Source organism: Mercurialis annua, linkage group LG6 (assembly GCF_937616625.2).
Source record: "Mercurialis annua linkage group LG6, ddMerAnnu1.2, whole genome shotgun sequence".
Taxonomy (NCBI): domain Eukaryota; kingdom Viridiplantae; phylum Streptophyta; class Magnoliopsida; order Malpighiales; family Euphorbiaceae; genus Mercurialis; species Mercurialis annua.
In genome coordinates this window covers 35783814-35804544 of record NC_065575.1, presented here as the reverse complement: position 1 = coordinate 35804544, position 20731 = coordinate 35783814, and the positions used below count along the sequence as shown (strand labels likewise).

The 20731-nt window shown below is 38.3% G+C and overlaps 3 protein-coding genes across 3 annotated transcripts; all 3 read right to left on the bottom strand.

Moving 5' to 3' along the window:
* Positions 1-242: 242 nt before the first annotated feature.
* LOC126687805 (zinc finger BED domain-containing protein RICESLEEPER 2-like) lies at positions 243-1539 on the bottom strand. Its single transcript, XM_050382360.1, has 2 exons — positions 369-1539; positions 243-277 (listed from the first exon to the last, which is right to left on the bottom strand). The coding sequence occupies exons 1-2, from the start codon at positions 1537-1539 to the stop codon at positions 243-245; spliced, it is 1206 nt and encodes a 401-aa protein (XP_050238317.1).
* A 13624-nt stretch (positions 1540-15163) lies between these two features.
* LOC126687804 (vegetative cell wall protein gp1) lies at positions 15164-16738 on the bottom strand. The gene has a single exon (XM_050382359.1). It carries the CDS (start codon positions 16736-16738, stop codon positions 15164-15166), a length of 1575 nt encoding a protein of 524 aa, XP_050238316.1.
* Positions 16739-17483: 745 nt separating this feature from the next.
* Positions 17484-20213, bottom strand: LOC130015644 (uncharacterized). Its single transcript, XM_056106186.1, has 4 exons — positions 19902-20213; positions 19562-19822; positions 18223-18382; positions 17484-17824 (listed from the first exon to the last, which is right to left on the bottom strand). The coding sequence occupies exons 1-4, from the start codon at positions 20130-20132 to the stop codon at positions 17646-17648; spliced, it is 831 nt and encodes a 276-aa protein (XP_055962161.1). The 5' UTR covers positions 20133-20213; the 3' UTR covers positions 17484-17645.
* Positions 20214-20731: the final 518 nt, after the last annotated feature.

The following is a 20731-nucleotide window of genomic DNA, read 5'->3' as shown; positions in this document are numbered from 1 at the left end:
ACAGAGAAATCAAAAAAATCACAGCACAACCAACAGATTCATACCAACATGATCTCTACAATGTCAATATCTATGCCAACTATCATAATCATGATGCAACAAGGCAACCCAGCAATAATAGATAAATAGAGCATCATGCAGCAAGAAAATCACAAAGCCAAAACAAGCAAAAGCTTCCACCAGTTTCAGAATATAAAACCAGCAAGTAAAATAAATAAGATTAAACAGTTAAAAACAAACTGTTAATCATTTATAGCATTTGCTGGATCCTGAAAACCTGAAAATACACAAAATAAACAAGTTAAAACATAAACAATTCAAATAACATAACTAAGTAAAACATAAATACAAAAAAAATATAGATTTACCTTCTTCTATCTCCTCCAACTCCTCCAAAGACTGCTCAACAGAAACATGTTTTGATGGATCTCTTAGCCAATCCTGAGTGCAAATCAAGGCCTCCACAATCTTAGGAGTTAAACAACTCCTAAAGTCATCTAGCACTCTTCCACCAGTGCTGAAAGCAGACTCTGAAGCAACTGTAGAGACTGGTACTGCAAGTATATCACGAGCAAGTCTAGATAGGACTGGAAACCTTTCAGAATTGAACTTCCACCATCTTAAGATATCAAAATTCCCATCATTAGGAACTACTGCTTCACTTAAGTACACATCAAGTTCAGATTTTTTGGTTACACCCACACCACCAGTCTCCAACATTTGCTGCATGAACCTTTCTTTCAACACAGAGTTGGCTTGAGAGCATTGGGAAAGAGTTTCAGATTGGGAGCTACCTTGGCCAGCAACAGCCAACTCTTTCTTGTATTGCACATCATAATCATTAAACAGATCATGCAAGTCATCCATCAAACAAGTAAACAAGAATTTCCCTTTGCATGAGCCATACATCTGAGACAAAGTATACTCCATGTACAGAATCCTATCCCTTGGGTCTAATATATTTGCAAAAAAAATCAGTTTGTTCATTACCAATGGATCCCCCCAATACTTATCAAACTTTGCTTTCATTCTAGTTCCCATTAACCTCAAAGACACATCACTAGAAGCAATCCAATCTTGAAGAATTGTACACAAATCAGAAATCTCATTGAGATGGTTGTTAGAAGTCACATAGAGAGAACCAGAAACTCTAAGTGTCATTTTATAAAAGCATTCTAACATACCACATAACTCCCTAACATTGTCCCAATCATTAGAATCAGGCACATCATCACCAAGGTCTTTTTTAAAACTGGACTCAACTTCCTCATACTCTTCAAACACTTTTTGATACAATAAAGCAGTACTCAACATGAGATATGTTGAATTCCACCTAGTTGGGACATCTAAACACAATGAACGCTTACAAACAGTTTCTGTAGACTTTTTACACTCTTTAAACTTACTCAATCTAAGAGGTGAATTTTTAATGTACCTAACTGCCCCTCTAACTTTTTCATATGAAGAACCAGACTCTTTCAAACCATCAGAAACCACAAGATTGAGAATGTGAGCAATACTGTCACGACCCAATTTCATGAATCGTGACCGGCGCTAGGGTATGGGTATGGTTGTACCAAAACCCGTAGCAAGCCTTGCGGAAATCAATTGACCATTTAAACCTGCAGAAAACTGCTCGGGGCAACCGAGACTCCAACCTAGGTCTAGCACTTTATATTACAGTTCTAATATAAATAATTTAAGTATCTGAAATATTCCACAGCATGCCTTAAATATAATAATAAAATATTCCAGTGTAAACATGCTAATAATAAATAATCAGTCTAATCGACTATCCCAATGTAATAATAAATGTAATATATAAAATAGTTCTACTGCGGTCTAAGAGTTTGAAAACAGAAACTAGTTTAATAACAATAAAACCTCAGAGGAATCAAAAGAATCGGAGTGGACCAGCTTTCAAATCATAAACCTGGAAAATTTGGGAAAACAACGGGGTCAGATATACTGAGATGAGTTCGCAATACTATTTACATTTATTAAGTTTAAAACCCTTAAATCAAAACATTTTTATACTAATATAATATGATTATGGAAAAACAGTATTGAAATGATCCCAGCGTAAGTATGACATAGCATACTGATAAACCCAGAGTGGACAGGAACAAATCCTCGTCATAAATATATACCAGCGTAAGCAAGACTTTAGTCTGCCGTTTCCCAGAGTACTCACCGGTGCACACAGTCTCGATACAAGCCTATCGAGTAGCTCGTTTCAATCCAGATCCATAATCCGTAAAAACAGTTCACAAACATTTATAATATTAAAATATGATGCGGTACTTAATAAAGCGGTAAATAGCACTACAAACTCACTGCTTGCTTATCCACGTGGTCTTGGCAAACAGCTAAGCCTGCGTAGACTCCGAAGCACGAGCAGTCGACGGGTCTAAAATAATAAATAGGTTAAAATCCGTTGACCCCTAACTCTAAGATCACTAGACACCACGTAGGACTAGCACAATTAAATAATCAGATAAATCACAGAGAAACACAATTCTCAAATAAATTGAATGCCGTAATTAATTCAAGACTATTGAGTTCGCACTTAAATCCAATCCGAAAAATATTATTAAAATAATATTTAATTGATAAATAAAATCAATTCCTCAAATAGTGAGTTAGCCGAGTTTTTCAAAACTACCAAGCTAAACTCACATGTCGGTGACCCAAGTCCAAACCGACCCAACCATAAAACCAGAGTTATAAACCACAGTTTATAATTAATATTAAATAAAATATTAATTAATATCAAAATAGAACTCAATAGCTTGAAACCCAAGTGATTAAATATTACCGGTAATTATCTCAATTAATTAAATAACAAACAAAGCTAAAATATAAATTTAATCCCAAAGGCATTCTAAGCTAAAAATATAAATTTAACAATTAAATAATAATTAATAACAATTATTAATTTAATTTTTAAATATTCAAATATTATTTTTAGGCCGTAAAAATAATATAATTAATTTGACAAACTTTAAAATAAAATAAAATCCCCAATACTTATCTAATATAGTCAATATAAAATTTTACGTATAACCACAATAAAATTAATATTTAATTTAAACTTAAAATATTAATGCCCGGAGAAATTTTAAATTATAAATAATAGTATTATTTAAATCACTAATTAATAAGTCGAAATTAATTTCGTAAATTAAATTCAAAACTTATTTGTAAAGCAGCAATTAAATAAGTTAAGGAATTTATAGTTTTTAAGCAAAATAACCTAAGGACTAGTCATGCACATTGACCATTTTCTTCACATAACAACAGAATTCAAAATGCAAACCCGCCAACCCTTAAGCTTACACCCATAACTTAATTTGCTAATAAATCATGAAATCCCAAACTAAACAAAGCAACAACATGACCCCCCCATTTGACAAGATCACAATTTCTAATCAATAAACCTAACACAACACCTTGACAACAACTAATGATCATTGCCGAGAGTTTTAAGAACAACGCACATAATTCTAAAACGATGAGACAACTTCAAACTGAGTTTAGGCAGTAGACATTTAACAATTCCAGAGGTCTATAATCACTAGAATAACAAACATCAATCCAAGAGAAAGAAAAGAAATCGACAGTAAGCAAAAACAAAACATAACTCAGTTAAGAGCAAATCAACACGGTGAGACGACGGCGATTACTACGGGTTCGTTTACGTACCGTTTGACGAACGAAAGGTGTAGAAACGTAGATGCGTGAGTCTACTTTCACGGGAAACAAACGGAATTGATTTCGACCTCCGAACGGCTGCCAAACGAATCAAATTTTAGAAGGACCGATTTAGAACTAAAAAAAACAGAATTTCTTAAAAACGGTAAAACGGCGGCGATTGATACGAGAAATATAGCGTACCGTTTTACGAAACGAAAATTGGGATTTGTAGGTACGTGAGTCTTCTTCGACTGGAACGTTTCGGAACTGGATTTGGATCTGAAACGAGTGAGATATCAGTTATGAACGGAGGCGTCGTTTAATGATCAAAACTAAAATATTAATCAACTTACCGAAGATTTTTAACAAACTTTGGTTGATGATTTCGGAAAGGATTCTCAGCGAAATTGAATGAGGAAAGCGGCTAGGGCTAGACTGATGTGTGGTGAAGATATTTGGTTTAGAAAGCGTTTTTAAAATGCTGATAGATCGAGAGAAATCAGGGGGCAAAACTGCCCCCCTGAAATTCCGCAGCAGGTCTCGTACGAAACCTGCACATCTCGTACGAGACCAGGTCTCGGTTCAACGAGACCTGGTCTAACCGAGACCTGGTCCAACCGATTCTGGTTGGACCGAACCCGACCCGAAACCTTTTTTTTTTATAATTATTTTTTTTTATACCCGGACTTTAATTAAACCATTTCCGAATCAACACATAAAACAATTTAATTACGAACAACAATTAGAATGTTACCGGAACTCGTAATTTAAACTTTAAAATTTTACGGGATATTACATTCTCCCCAACTTATTAAAAATTCGTCCTCGAATTTAATCACAATTAACACATAACACTTAAAATAACACAACACAAGTAAAACTCACAAAAATTTCACATAGCAAATAATTTTCGTACCTCAAGAAAAAAGAAAAGGATAGCGACTCCGCATATCCGACTCGGTCTCCCAAGTGCACTCCTCAACAGAATGGTTCCGCCAAAGAACCTTGACCATCGGAATCTCCTTACTCCGTAACTTACGAACCTGCGTATCAACAATCTCTACAGGCTGCTCCTCGTAAGATAGCTCATGGTCAATCTCAACACTCTGCGGTACTATCACGTGAGAAGGATCAGAAATACACTTCCTCAACATGGAAATGTGAAACACTGGGTGAACCAACGACATATCTGGTGGCAACGCTAACTTGTACGCCACTGCTCCAATACGCTCAATGATTTCATACGGACCAACATACCTCGGTGCTAACTTCCCCTTAACACCGAAACGCACAACGCCCTTCATAGGCGAAACCCGAAGAAACACGAAATCTCCAACCCGAAACTCCATGTCTTTTCTATTCGGATCAGCATAACTCTTATGCCGACTAAAAGCTGTCTCCAGTCTCCGCTTGATCAATGGTACCTTCTCTGAGGTTATCTGAATAATCTCTGCTCCCGAAAGCTTGCGCTCGCCAACCCCCTCCCAGCAGATAGGAGATCGACACTTGCGCCCGTACAAAGCCTCATAAGGTGCCATCTCGATACTAGCATGGTAACTGTTGTTGTAGGAAAACTCAATCAAAGGCAAATGAGTATCCCAGCTACCCTGAAAATCTAGAACACACATCCTGAGCATGTCCTCCAAAGTCTGAATAGTCCTCTCAGACTGACCATCAGTCTGAGGATGAAAAGCAGTACTGAAATCCAATCTCGTACCCAAAGATTCCTGCATCGCCTTCCAAAACCGAGAGGTGAAAACTGAACCTCTATCCGAAACTATCGACACTGGTACACCATGGAGACTCACAATCCGATCGATGTACAACTGTGCCAACTTCGAAGCCTGATAAGTAACCTTGATCGGTAAGAAGTGAGCTGACTTGGTCAAACGGTCAACTATCACCCAAATCGAATCATACCCCTGTCGGGTACGTGGCAAACCAACCACAAAATCCATAGCGATTCGCTCCCATTTCCACTCTGGAATAGGTAGCGGTTGCAGATATCCAAACGGTCTCTGATGCTCTAACTTTACCTGCTGGCAAGTCAAACACTTAGACACAAACTCTGCAACATCCTTTTTCATTCCGCTCCACCAGTACGTACCCTTGAGGTCATGGTACATCTTGGTAGAACCCGGATGAACACTCTAAGCTGACTTGTGCGCTTCCTCCAGAATCTGGTCTCTCAAACCATCTGAATCCGGAACACACAGTCGAGAACCGTACCTGAGAACTCCATCCGCCAGAATAAACTCAGAATTCCCATCCAGATGGATCTCATCCATAATCCGTTTCAATTGTGGATCCTCAGCTTGTGAAGCTTTGATCCTATCAATCAAAACTGGTTGCACCTGCAACTGTGCTAATAAACAACCCTTCTGCGAAACCTGAAATCCATATCCCGAAGCTAACAGACTATGCCACTCACGAACCATGGGTCTCCGCCCAACCTCAGAAATATGAGCCAAACTGCCCGAAGATTTGCGACTCAACGCATCGGCTACAACATTAGCCTTACCCGGATGGTACTGAATAGTACAATCGTAGTCTTTCAGTAACTCCAACCATCTCCGCTGTCTCAGATTCAGCTCACGCTGATCAAAAATGTACTTCAGACTCTTATGATCAGTGAAGATCTCGCAAGTCGCACCGTACAAATAGTGCCTCCAAATCTTCAGAGCAAAGACCACCGCTGCTAACTCTAGATCATGAGTAGGATAATTCACCTCATGCTTCTTCAGCTGGCGAGAAGCATAGGCAATCACCTTACCATGTTGCATCAGAACGCAACCCAAACCGATACGGGAAGCATCACAATACACAGTGAATCCCTCGATGCCAGATGGCAAAGCCAATACAGGAGCTGTAGTCAAAATCTCTTTGAGCTTCTCAAAGCTCGCCTCGCACTTGTCAGTCCACTCAAACTTAACACCCTTCTGTGTCAGTTTAGTCATCGGTGCAGATATTCTGGAGAAATCCTGCACGAACCGACGATAGTAGCCAGCTAACCCCAGAAAACTTCTGATCTCGGTAACTGACCTCGGCCTCTGCCAATCCATAACCGCCTCAATCTTCGTCGGGTCAACCTTGATCCCATATTTTGACACCACGTGTCCTAAGAATGTAACTTGATCCAGCCAGAATTCGCACTTCGAGAACTTAGCATACAGCTGATGCTCACGCAAAGTCTGCAGTATCGTTCTCAAGTGGAAAGCATGCTCCTCCTCACTCCGAGAGTAAATCAGTATGTCATCAATAAACACAATGACGAACTGATCCAGAAACGGCTTGAATACCCGGTTTATCATATCCATAAACGCTGCTGGTGCGTTAGTTAACCCAAAAGACATAACCAGAAACTCGAAATGCCCATACCGCGTTCTGAAAGCAGTCTTAGGTACATCGACGTCTCGAATCCGAAGTTGATGATACCCGGATCTCAAATCAATCTTCGAAAAGCACTTAGCACCCTCCAACTGGTCGAACAAATCATCAATACGAGGAAGAGGATACCGGTTCTTGATAGTAACCTTGTTCAGCTGTCTGTAGTCGATACACAGCCGAAATGACCCATCCTTCTTCTTGACAAACAGCACAGGAGCACCCCACGGAGAAGTACTCGGTCTGATAAAACCACTATCAAGCAATTCCTGTAACTGTTCCTTCAACTCTTTCAGCTCTGCAGGAGCCATCCGATACGGAGGTATCGAAATAGGAGCTGTTCCCGGAGCAACATCGATACAGAACTCAATGTCACGATCAGGTGGTAATCCAGGTAACTCCTCTGGAAACACATCAGTGAACTCATTCACTATCGGAACACTATGCACATCACCACTGTCACCCTCTAAATCACGAACCACTGCTAAGAAAGCCTGGCAACCCTTGCCCATCATACGCTTGACCTTGATCGCCGAAATTAGATTCTTAGGTGCTTCTGTCTTTTCCCCTTGGAAGGAAAAAGGCATATCACCAGGAATCCCAAACAATACCGACTTCCCTCGACAGTCGATAGAAGCAAAATGGCGTGAAAGCCAATCCATCCCCAAGATGACATCAAAAGATAACACGTCAAGCATAATCAAATCAGCACTAAGATCCCTACCATGTATGACCACAGAACAAGACGGATAGACCACGTCCACCACAACACTATCAGACAAAGGCGTAGATACAGATAAAGGCTCTAACAACCTAGATGGTGTCACACCCAACTTAGCAGCAAAACTCGAAGAAACAAAAGAGTGTGTTGCACCCGCATCAAATAAGACCAAAGCATCTACAAATGAAATGGGAATAGTACCTTGCACCACGGCGTTTGATGCACGAGCATCCTGAGGAGTCAGAGCAAATACTCTGGCCTGACCCTGTCCCTGCTGCGGTGCCTGAGAAGAACTGTAGCTACCCGAGCCTCTACCACCGTTCCCACGGCCACCAAAACCACGCCCTCCTGAACCACGGCCCCGTTGGCCACCAAATGAAGCGGCAGGTTGAGAATACCCTGCCGAAGGAGTGAAAACAGGTCTCTTCTGCTGAAAGAACGGCTGAGCAACACTAGCCGACGACATCTGTTGTCCAGATGACGGACACTCCCTAGCAAAGTGACCCTGCTGGCCACAAGCATAGCAACTACCTGGTGCCACTGTACACTGTCCCGAATGTCTGCACCTGCAGTTCTGACAAAACGGGATGCTAGAAGTACCACTGTAACCGCGACCAGATCCACGACTACTCCCACTGTAACCAGAACTGTGAGAATACGGCTGATACCCTTTCCGAACACCCCCTTTCTGACTCTTGTACTGGGAAGGCTTGTGCTGATAGCTGCTGCTACCACCCTGCTGCCCACTACTCTGAAAACCACCGCTCGCCTTCTTCGTCTCAGTCATTTTCCCAAAGTGCAGTAAATTTGCCTCCATCCGACGGGCACTGTCCACTACAGTAGAAAATTCCTTGGTCGTCTCAGTCAGAAGGCTAATAAAGTCAGCACCCAGACCCTTCACGTATCTGTCGTTCACCCTCTGCTGTTCAGTCTGCAGATCTGGGGCAAAGCGACTCAGTCTCACAAACTCAGTAGTGTACTCATGTACTGATCTGTCTCCTCTCTTCAGAACCAGCAGTCTGTCTCTGAAACCCTCTGTCACTGAGAAAGGTAGATAAAATTCCTTGAATTCTGTCACAAAGTCCGCCCATGTAATAGTAGCCATAACTGCGCGAATCTCCCTGCGAAACCAGTCATTTGCAGCACCCTTCAAGGACATCTCTACTAGCATAACGGTCTGTCTCTCAGAAGCCTGTAGTCTCTGAGCATTCCGCTCAACCTCCTCCAGAAAATCTAGGGCGTCGCCGTCTCCCGCAAACTCAGTCGGCTTCAGCCTCAAATAAGCCAACACCAAGTCTCTGTCAGCGATTCCAGCACCACCAACCGCAACACCACCAGCCTGTGGTACCTGTTGCTGCACAATCTGTCCCAGCATAGCATACTGGTTCTGCATGGCGATCTGTCCCGCCTGCAGTTGCACTTGATTATTCTGGAGTGCAGTGATCCCAGCCAAAAACGTCGTGAAGTCAAATGGATCGATAGGAGCTTGTGGTACACCTGGTGCCTGAACGCCTGCACCACCACGTCCCCTACCTCTACCTCCAGCAGCCTGACCTCTGCCACCCCGACCTCTGCCAGCTCGGCTAACTCAATTCCTCAAATAGTGAGTTAGCCGAGTTTTTCAAAACTACCAGGCTAAACTCACATGTCGGTGACCCAAGTCCAAACCGACCCAACCATAAAACCAGAGTTATAAACCACAGTTTATAATTAATATTAAATAAAATATTAATTAATATCAAAATAGAACTCAATAGCTTGAAACCCAAGTGATCAAATATTACCGGCAATTATCTCAATTAATTAAATAACAAACAAAGCGAAAATATAAATTTAATCCCAAAGGCATTCTAAGCTAAAAATATAAATTTAACAATTAAATAATAATTAATAACAATTATTAATTTAATTTTTAAATATTCAAATATTATTTTTAGGCCGTAAAAATAATATAATTAATTTGACAAACTTTAAAATAAAATAAAATCCCCAATACTTATCTAATATAGTCAATATAAAATTTTACGTATAACCACAATAAAATTAATATTTAATTTAAACTTAAAATATTAATGCCCGGAGAAATTTTAAATTATAAATAATAGTATTATTTAAATCACTAATTAATAAGTCGAAATTAATTTCGTAAATTAAATTCAAAACTTATTTGTAAAGCAGCAATTAAATAAGTTAAGGAATTTATAGTTTTTAAGCAAAATAACCTAAGGACTAGTCATGCACATTGACCATCTTCTTCACATAACAACAGAATTCAAAATGCAAACCCGCCAACCCTTAAGCTTACACCCATAACTTAATTTGCTAATAAATCATGAAATCCCAAACTAAACAAAGCAACAACATGACCCCCCCATTTGACAAGATCACAATTTCTAATCAATAAACCGAACACAACACCTTGACAACAACTAATGATCATTGCCGAGAGTTTTAAGAACAACGCACATAATTCTAAAACGATGAGACAACTTCAAACTGAGTTTAGGCAGTAGACATTTAACAATTCCAGAGGTCTATAATCACTAGAATAACAAACATCAATCCAAGAGAAAGAAAAGAAATCGACAGTAAGCAAAAACAAAACATAACTCAGTTAAGAGCAAATCAACACGGTGAGACGACGGCGATTACTACGGGTTCGTTTACGTACCGTTTGACGAACGAAAGGTGTAGAAACGTAGATGCGTGAGTCTACTTTCACGGGAAACAAACGGAATTGATTTCGACCTCCGAACGGCTGCCAAACGAATCAAATTTCAGAAGGATCGATTTAGAACTAAAAAAAAAACAGAATTTCTTAAAAACGGTAAAACGGCGGCGATTGATACGAGAAATATAGCGTACCGTTTTACGAAACGAAAATTGGGATTTGTAGGTACGTGAGTCTTCTTCGACTGGAACGTTTCGGAACTGGATTTGGATCTGAAACGAGTGAGATATCAGTTATGAACGGAGGCGTCGTTTAATGATCAAAACTAAAATATTAATCAACTTACCGAAGATTTTTAACAAACTTTGGTTGATGATTTCGGAAAGGATTCTCAGCGAAATTGAATGAGGAAAGCGGCTAGGGCTAGACTGATGTGTGGTGAAGATATTTGGTTTAGAAAGCGTTTTTAAAACGCTGATAGATCGAGAGAAATCAGGGGGCAAAACTGCCCCCCTGAAATTCCGCAGCAGGTCTCGTACGAGACCTGCACATCTCGTACGAGACCAGGTCTCGGTTCAACGAGACCTGGTCCAACCGAGACCTGGTCCAACCGATTCTGGTTGGACCGAACCCGACCCAAAACCTTTTTTTCTTTTTAATAATTTTTTTTTTAAACCCGGACTTTAATTAAACCATTTCCGAATCAACACATAAAACAATTTAATTACGAACAACAATTAGAATGTTACCGGAACTCGTAATTTAAACTTTAAAATTTTACGGGATATTACAAATACATCTCATGTGTGCATATTTACATCTAACAGAAGTACACCCCCCAAGTCATCATTTTTTTCATAAAAAAACCCATGGCAGCACTATTGTTTTCAGCATTATCAAGAGTCACAGTAAATATATTTTTAAGCCCCCACTCTTGCAAACAGATTTCCAATGACTTAGATAAATACTCACCCTTATGCTTAGAACAAGGGACAAAAGAGATTATCTTTTTATGAAGCTTCCAATCATTATCAATGTAATGAGCAGTTATACACATATAGTTAAGTCTTTGATTAGAAGTCCAAGAATCACTTGTTAGACTAACTCTTTGTGTACTTGTTTTTAAAATATTTTTCAATTTCAGTTTCTCCTCAACAAACATGCTATAACAGTCTCTATTTACAGTAAATCTAGAAGGGATTTTGAACATTGGACAAGCAGCATTCATAAGCCTCCTAAAACCCTGTTTCTCAACAAACCTAAAGGGCAATTCATCAGTAATTATCATATATGCAAGAGCTTGTCTAACTACATCCTGGTCAAACTTCCATGAAGCAACATTGAACATATCAGGACCAGCAACACCAACATTCACAGCAGGTTGAAAAGATAAAAGGGCTTGCCTAGTTTCAAGAGTGTGTGGGTGTTTAGTACATCTAAGCATATGACTCCTCAGAGTAGATGTGCCATTCTTTTTGGCATGACAATTATAGATGCGACCACAGTACTTACACTTTGCTTGTAGAGTCACACCATTTCCATCTTTAATGGATACAAAGTGGTCCCATACCACTGATCTTTGCTGTGACTCCTTTCTTTTTTTTGGATTTGCTCCCACATTTTCATTTTGGACAGCACAAGCAGGATCAGGTATAGCTTCCAGATTATCAGCATTCAGTGAAACATGATCAGGTCTAGCAACTGCTTCCACATCAGCTGCTTCTTGGCCAATTGCAAGCTCAAGTTGGCTAGCTGTTTGGTGAATCACCAGCATCTCAGGTTCCATCTAAAATACAAACAGGGACAAAATAACCTCAGATAGGCAACCATTACAAAAAAAAAATCAAACAGAACTTCATAAAAACAGAGACTAACATGAGTAACAGCAAGAGTCATATTACCTTATAGTTATCCTTTTAAAGCTTCCACCGCAGATATTTTGACAAGTAACTTTAAGAAGTTGTTCATGAAAGAATAAACAAAAAAAAAACACTAAATTAGCAAACATAAAACAACAATCGTTGAAAGAAAAATGATAATAAACAAATAAACAACAAGCCATAAGCAGTTCATCTCGAATTTACCTTTAAATCTAATGTTTTTGGTAAGAAATGCTAGATCTATAAAAATAAACAACAAAACACGAAACAAAAGTTAGATACAATACATTAATACCTAAAATAATAAGAAAAATCAAAAAAAAATTAAATGGACTGCGTTTAGTCGGTTACCTTAAGATTTGAAGCATTTCTTCACAAAATCACTAGAGAATAGAGATGAACTTAGTTAAGTAAGTGCCTTTCAGGATAGAAAAGTTAACAGACAAAATAAATTAGGGTTTGCAAGAGAAGAACGATAACCGACCATGTCTGTAACTGTGTTTATTAGACATAAACACCATTGCAAAGATGAATAAAAGATAGTATGAGACTCAGAGAGGACAGGGAGTAAGAGTTTTTTGATTACAGAGAGTGCAGATAAGAGAGGCGAGAGGAGAGAAGTGAGAGCATTTTTGAGAGTTAGGGTTTCTGATTAGAGAATAGAGAGAATATGTCGGTGTGAGGTTAGTGAAAATTAGGGTTAGAAAAGTTAAAGGGGACTATATATACTCAGGCTACTAAAATATATTAAACGACGTCGTTTGGGAAATTGGTTTTTCGGTTCGGTTCGGTTAACCGCGCCCTATTACCAAATCATAACCGAAAACCGAGAAAACCTATAATCCTAAACCAAACCACACCATTTACTCCGCTTTAACCACTCCAATCTTATTTACGGTTCGGTTTGACTCGGTTTTTCGGTCCGAGTCGGTTTTTGCTCAGTCCTAATGAAAAGTACACAGGAAAGCACACAAGATTGTAAAATGTGTGTTAGAGAATTTGGAATTTGGCTCCCATTTTCATTTCATGTTTGCTTTGTGATCATAATTCATTTCAATATACTCCATATGTATAGAATACAAACATATGACCCATGTAATTTAATTCACTTCCAATTTTTATAAAGATAGATGCATCAGGATTTCAACATTATAAATGTTCAAAATATTCTCCAAAATACATATTAATCATGCACAGAAAATTGGGGGTGAACAGGGTTTGGTGGAATACGGGGATAAGTAAATCTCCAGAACCAAATCAAAAACCGACGATATCGAAAATGGAATGTCCGGATCCATACCAATAATCGTTTTGGTTAGATTTGAATATTTTATTTTTCGGTACGATTCAGTACAAAAAAATAGTTCGGTACGGTTCGGTATGAATATTATTAGAACCACGAATATTAATTTATTTATAATATGGTCTCTAAATTTTAATAATATATTATTTTAACTCTTCAAATTTATTTTTTTATTTTTTTCACGATTCAAAATCGAGGACTGCAACCAGCGCTAGAGAACGGGAGTGGTTGCTCCGGAATCCGTAGCAAGCCTAAAAACGACTATAAAACTTTTCACTTCGAAATAAACAAAACATACTTTCATATAACTGGTTGAAATGCGCAGTTTCAAAATTTTAAAAATCATATACGATCTTATTATATCACTAAGTTTATACAAAACATTAGAAAACCGTTTATCGAAAACATCATAATGCTAGAACTCGACTACTGCAGCTCTATCAATGGAAATCTCTTATAAAAGATAAGCTTATTTCATTTATACACATATTAAGAAATTTAGTTTATTTAGTTAGAATAATACTAACTCTTTATAATACCCTTATTAAATAGTTAATGCATTTTTATTAATTAATAATTCAAAATCACTCATAAAATATATATAAAATTATTTTTAATATTGAAACTATCAAAAAGCATTAATTTATTGTTGTTATCAGAGCCATTATCACTTTAATTTAGTTTACTTAAGCTAATTCAATTAAAATTATTTTAGACATATATCTAGTTAACTACTTTCTAAAAATGGAAACAAGCCTATAATTTAGGACACATAAAATAGAAAAAAGACTATCTTTTGTGGAGGAAGGGAGTATAAAATTGTATTATTATTAAAGTTTAACCATCCAAAAATATCACACCTTTTTAATTCTTTTTCATTTATGGCTCAAATTTTTAAATTTTTAAATATTATCTCATTTTTTTAAGTGGAAAAAGATTCAATATACACTTCATATTACTTCATGTTTGGAATTTTTGATGGTAAAAAGATAATTTAGAATAATATTTTTTTCTATTTTAATTTGAACAAATGGCTATAATTGAAATTAAGAAATATAAAATTGGCTAAAATTGAAGATTTTGAAAGTTTAGATCATAAAAAAAAAATCAAAAAGATGGAATTTTTTGAATGATTAAGCCTCTTATTAACGTGCCATATTACGAACTATTCCTGTCCAAAATAGATAAATGATAGGTATAGAGCAAAGTCATAAGCCAATGAAAGGAACAGTGTGTATGTTTAGATGCAACTTGAAAAGTGGAATCAAGAGAAATAATTGATCCATAAGAAAAAAATAGGCATAGATATTATATTGTAAAATAAAATACAATGCAACTCTTAAGTTATTACAAATCTTAATTTGGAGATTCAGTCTCAGACCAAAGACAATCTTCAATTGTACACCACTGAAAGTGGAACATAACAATGAAGAATATATATGTTCTTTATCATACATCACTCAACTATATTTATTCTCATAACATTTCCTTAGCTTTTGCTTGATTATTTAATCATGGTGGTGGTGGCCCTGGCTCCGATCCTTAATGTGGAATCCACCACCAGCCCCGGCTGGTTTTCTAGAGAGTGCAAGATGGACTCCAGGATCATGATGTGTGCACGAAGAATTGTACACAATTGAATTGTTAACACCTTGTACATTACTATTCATAAATGCACTTAATGGCAGCGAGTTCGTTCCCGAACCTTTATGGCTCCCGTCTTTTTTCATCTTCGCTTTGCCTTCTCCATCGCTGCTGCTGCTGCTGCTACTACTGCTAGAGCCTTTCGGTTGATTGCCAATACGATGAGGGTGTCCTTGGAACACATGTTTCTTATTGTTAGGAGTGTGAATTACTTCCATGAATGCACCTTTGTTTTCACCTGCAATTGTGATGATTCTCATGCCTCCATCTTCAGAATCTGTGGATAGCTTCTTGTGGTGAGCTTTCTCTTTTGTTTCTCCATGGCGATCTTTGGATGTTTCTTGCTTTCCGTTATGTCCGTAAAGTTTGGACTTGATGGCATCTTCAGGAATTCTATCCGAGCTGCCACTGTTGGTCCAGGGTTTAGGATTATCAATAGTTTTCTGAACAAGCACTGTTTTCTGCTCTGCTAACATTGGAATCTTGGGTTCAGGTTCTGCATCTGATTTTAGCTTGGCAGGTGGTAAGAGTAACGGAGAAGGTGGTGGAGCAGTGGGATTAGGCTTAGGTGACCGAGGTGGGCTTTCAACAACAAGGTTTATGTTTCTTGCATATGATGGTACAGGGCTAGGTACGCGGGCTGTGGTAATGGGAGATGCTTTGTTGGTTGGAGATGCCGGAACAGAGGACGTTTTTGGAGATGGTTTTGGCGTAGGAGAGCTTGGGACAGCAAATGGGGTTGGCATTGGCTTATTCACCGGAGAAGTTGGGACAGACAAAGTCTGAGCGCGTTTTAAGGCAGGAGAAGTTGGGACAGACGAAGTCTGAGACGGTTTTAAGGCAGGAGAAGTAGGGACAGATGAAGTCTGAGTGGTTTTTAAGACAGGAGAAGTTGGCACAGAAATAGTCTGAGCAGGTCTTAAGACAGGAGAAGTTGGGACAGAAAAAGTCTGAGCCGGTTTTAAGACAGGAGAAGTTGGAACTGAGGATATTGTAGGAGCTGGAACTCTAGATCTCGGCGATGCTTGTACTGAACCATTGGCAGTAATTGGACCGCTTACAGTGGCTGATTGGACCGGAGAGGTAGGCAAAGAAGCAGTAGGAGCAGAAGGCCTCCGTATGGGGGATGATGGTACTGATGCCACACCACCGCCACCAGCTGGGTTTGCAGGGGATACTTGAACCGGTGCAGCAGGTGGTGGAGCAGCAATTGGTGGTGCAACTGTGGCAGCAGATGGTGGGGGTGCAGGGGTCGATTCTTGAGGCAGAGTTGATAGAACGGAAGGCTGAGGCCTAAGTGCAGGTCTCGCAAGAACCGGACGAGCCTGAACTGGAGCTGGCTCAGGAGCTGCAACTGGAGTTGGAATTGATTCAGGAGCTGGCCGAGCTATGGAACTCAGACGGAACCAAGGACGAGATTGCGCAGGTTGATTTGCCATAATGTTTATAAACTTGACCAAATAAGAAACCTAACTAGCTACAAATTATGAATATAGATTTTTCATGTGTGTGGTTATTTATAGCATTAGTATCTTTTAGGATGAAGCTTTCAAGGCAGCTTAAAATGGAAATGAAAAACAGAAAGAATTGCATTATAAGGAACACACACAAATTTACAAAAAGAAAGAGAAAAGCATCAGATTCATAAAGGCATCGACAGCTAAGAAAGCTCTCCCATTACATAAGATTGGTATCAAGAGTTTAGCTTTTCACTGCAGCCACTGGTTTTATCGATTTCTTTGGTTTTCGACAATGGGATTCCGTGAAATCAATTTACAGCGAAACGAACAGTATGATCTATAGAATGCAACGGTTGAAACGAATTTGTATTTTTCGATTCAGTATTTATTGCGGATATAAAGCTGTTTACAAATTTCTTGATTATGCAATATATACGATTCCTGAAATTTTCGGCTCTAAATCGATGTCTTCATTTTGACTTTGCTTGTTGTGAGTGCCAGTTCAAGATTCTTGCTCTCTGTCTCTTTAAATATTGGCTACCTTTACGTTTGTCAGATTGATGTCAATCGTAGAGAGTGATCAAGAACACACCAAAGCAACGGATTGTTTTCAACAGGGACCCGAATGTCACAACTTTTTCTTGTCATCAGAATATGGATCATTCAATAGCACAAGGCAATATAAAATGCTTTTGTTAAAAATAAACCAGATTCTCCATCAAGCTTACTTAAATTTGTTCTCTAATGAATTAAAGAAGATACAACATACTTAATTCTCTTTAAGACATTAATATCTTTTTTCTGCACAAGGCTATGAACAATTGACATGGGAACAGCACTAGTAAAAGAAAATTTGAAGTTGCTAGTGAGATCTGAGGGAGGGAGTTCAAGGCCATTTAGTAAATTCGAAGACTTTGAGAACAATGTCGAGCCCTGTGGGGATCTGCCATACAAAAAGCAGAACGTTTAATGTATTCAAGGCGATGTGAAGACTTCTTGCGGTTTCATTCCCTTTCTGCATTGCAGGCACTAATGCAGCAGCTGATGCCCATAGAACTGTAATGGCTGTAGCACCATCAAGCAAACAAAAACACCAAGTCAGCTTTCAAGTAGCTCATCAAATTTTCTGCTGTAACCTGTTTCCGCATCAGCTTTACGTAATCCATGTTTTCTCGTCTTTTTATTACAAATAGAGAAGTTCGAATCTGAAACTTTCATGTACAACTCTAGACTGTTTTCCTGTTTTGGTTACAAAAGCTATCTATGTTGCACGGAAACTTCTCAGATTTTAAGTTTTGATATTTCCTTTAGGTTTCCAAAAATATTTCGATGTCTACAGAACTCTATAATCCGTTTTCCGTCTCTGTGTTATCTACTTAAGTAATTACAATTCTGCGCTACATAGAAAGTATTAGAATATGCAATCTTGATTTTATATAAAAGGACATAGCTCAAGCTATTACCTGCTCCAGCAAACAAATGAGGTCCAGGAAACAATTTGCCGGTTCTCAACCAAGTGTTGAGTCCTCCACCAACGGATTCAAACACTCCGAATGCTAGCAGTAACGATCCTGCATTGAAGTGCTTCTCCCTATATGATCCTTTTATCAGCTCCTTCCTCTCCTGCATAGCAGCAATTATCCAAAAATGAATTAACAGACTTTGATTTCGCCCGATATACTGTCCAACAAATCGAGAGATCTAAGAAGCTCCAGCTTTTTATATTATTTCGTTAAACCATTGTTCCCTTGCAAAATCAGCTAATTAGTAGGTGATAACGTAGCATAAGAGTGAAACAACTTCGACAACCTGAAAAGTCGCTAAGTCCAAAAATATCAGAGTTAACACCTAAGTAAAATAAGAACACTCAAGATTCCCGCCACCGAGTTAGAGAGCTCATTCGAGCCAAGAAATTCATCTGAGCTGAAGAAACGGCCCAAAACTTAAGAATAAACAAACTCCTATCCGAGCTACGGAGATAATCTTAGCTAAATCCTACGCTGCAAACCTCTCTTCCAAGATAGACACACAATCAAACTAGACCCAAACCGACATAAACATATCTCGGATATAACTTGCCCAACAAGTTAGTGGAGAACCACTAAGGATCCCATGACACACAGGAAGTGTCCTCGGCATACCTCCATCTGACACAACCTTCTAAAAAAATAACATAATTCTACAGCTTGGCGATCAATTTGGGGTTGGTGATGAACGCGAATCCCAGCTCTATTATATAAATTTCCTTTAAGGCTAAATTCTAGTTACTCTCTTTTTCTAACAATCTATTCTCTTTTTTTTTTCTATTCATCCTGCTTCAGCGTCGGAGCGAACATGCGGCGTTCTTTACGGCCTCCTGTTCTTTGGCGTTCAGGTTACTTCTCATCACTAGAATGCCTCGATATTGGGTGACTTATCAGTACGTTATATGAAAACTTGTCGAGTTGTGCCTTTCAGCATTTCATTTTCGGAACTAAGAGTCTCAAACATTATAATTATATTCTAGGTAGTACCAACACGTACACGGGTTAATGGGACACTTAGACACGGACACAGCGAAAAGTGCTATTTTAAGGTTTTCTATGTAAAAATGAAGTTTCCTGTTTGAAATATAAAGTGTCTGAAATGTTTCTAAAATGGGACACGTTGATTGAATGAAGTGCCCGTACTACCTAGATATTCAATCCTTATAAAACTATCGTTTTGCGATTTCTGCATGGATTAGAAGCATCATTTCTATAATCACAAACTAGTGATCAAAACGAATAATATACCACATTTGAAGGGAAAGCTTCAGCCTACCTCAGTGAGTTGTTTGATCTTAAGTTCAACAGGAGAAGGCGGCGACTCCACCGGATTCCCATCAGGAGTAACAGCTGCAGGTTTGATTTGCTTCTTCATCTCATTGATCTCATCCTGAACAGTCCTGACACGTCTCCATTGCCAACCCAAATAGCCAGCCCACAATGTATAACAGAACAAAAACCCCATAACAGCCGGGTGTATCAATGCAAATGTCCTCCCTTCCAATATCCCAAAATCCCCATCAACAGCAAGTGCATCCTGCAAATTATCCAACTCAAAACCTCAAAAAAAACTAACAACAAAAATAACAAAAAAAATTAACTGAGACAGAACTTGCCTTGGCATCTAAAAACAAGGGTAATGAGAATGCTGTAATGGGAAGAGAAGCTGAACTTAATAAATGTTTGATACTTCCATTGAAGACCAAGAATTTGTTCGAGTCATCAGTGGTGTCATTCTTAGAAAGAACTAGCTTTGATGGTCTGGGCAGAGCGGGTAGTTTAGAGTGAATATAGGAGGACTTTCTTGCAAGAACGGGTAGTTTAAGAAGCGTAAGTGTGGTGGCCATGCTCTTCTCCTCTGTTTCTTGGCGCTGGCAATAGAAAACAGGGGAAGAGAGACTGACTGACAACCAGAATCCAAGCGAAAGGATAAGGAAATTAAATTTGAAGATGTGATTTAGTGGGCTTCTCTTCACTTTTAGGACCAACTCGAAACTTCTAGTTTTAGCCGAGTAGGGCTACAACCGAACAGAATCCAAAAATTAAACTGAATCCAACTAAACATAATTTTTGGGCTTTTTGCAAATAACCTATTTTCTGCTAAATATTTGCAAAAATATGATCTAATTTTTAATAGATAATTAGTAGAACATTGGTAGCTTATTGAAAAATGAGATATTAAAAAAAAGCTAAGAAAAGTATTTTTACAACAGCATCAAATTAAAGTATATTTTTATAAAAACTTCAAAAAAAATGGTGTCGAGTTATAATTTTTTCATAATCTTTTTATACATTTTAATAGTTTTAATTTATTTTCTTTTATATTTATTTTTTTATTTTTTTCTAATTCAAAAATATCAATTGTTATTTTTTTTTTTGGAGGGGGGGGGAATGGTGTTTCATTAAGGATGAAAATTCGACTCATCGAGTCTCGTCAATTCATATT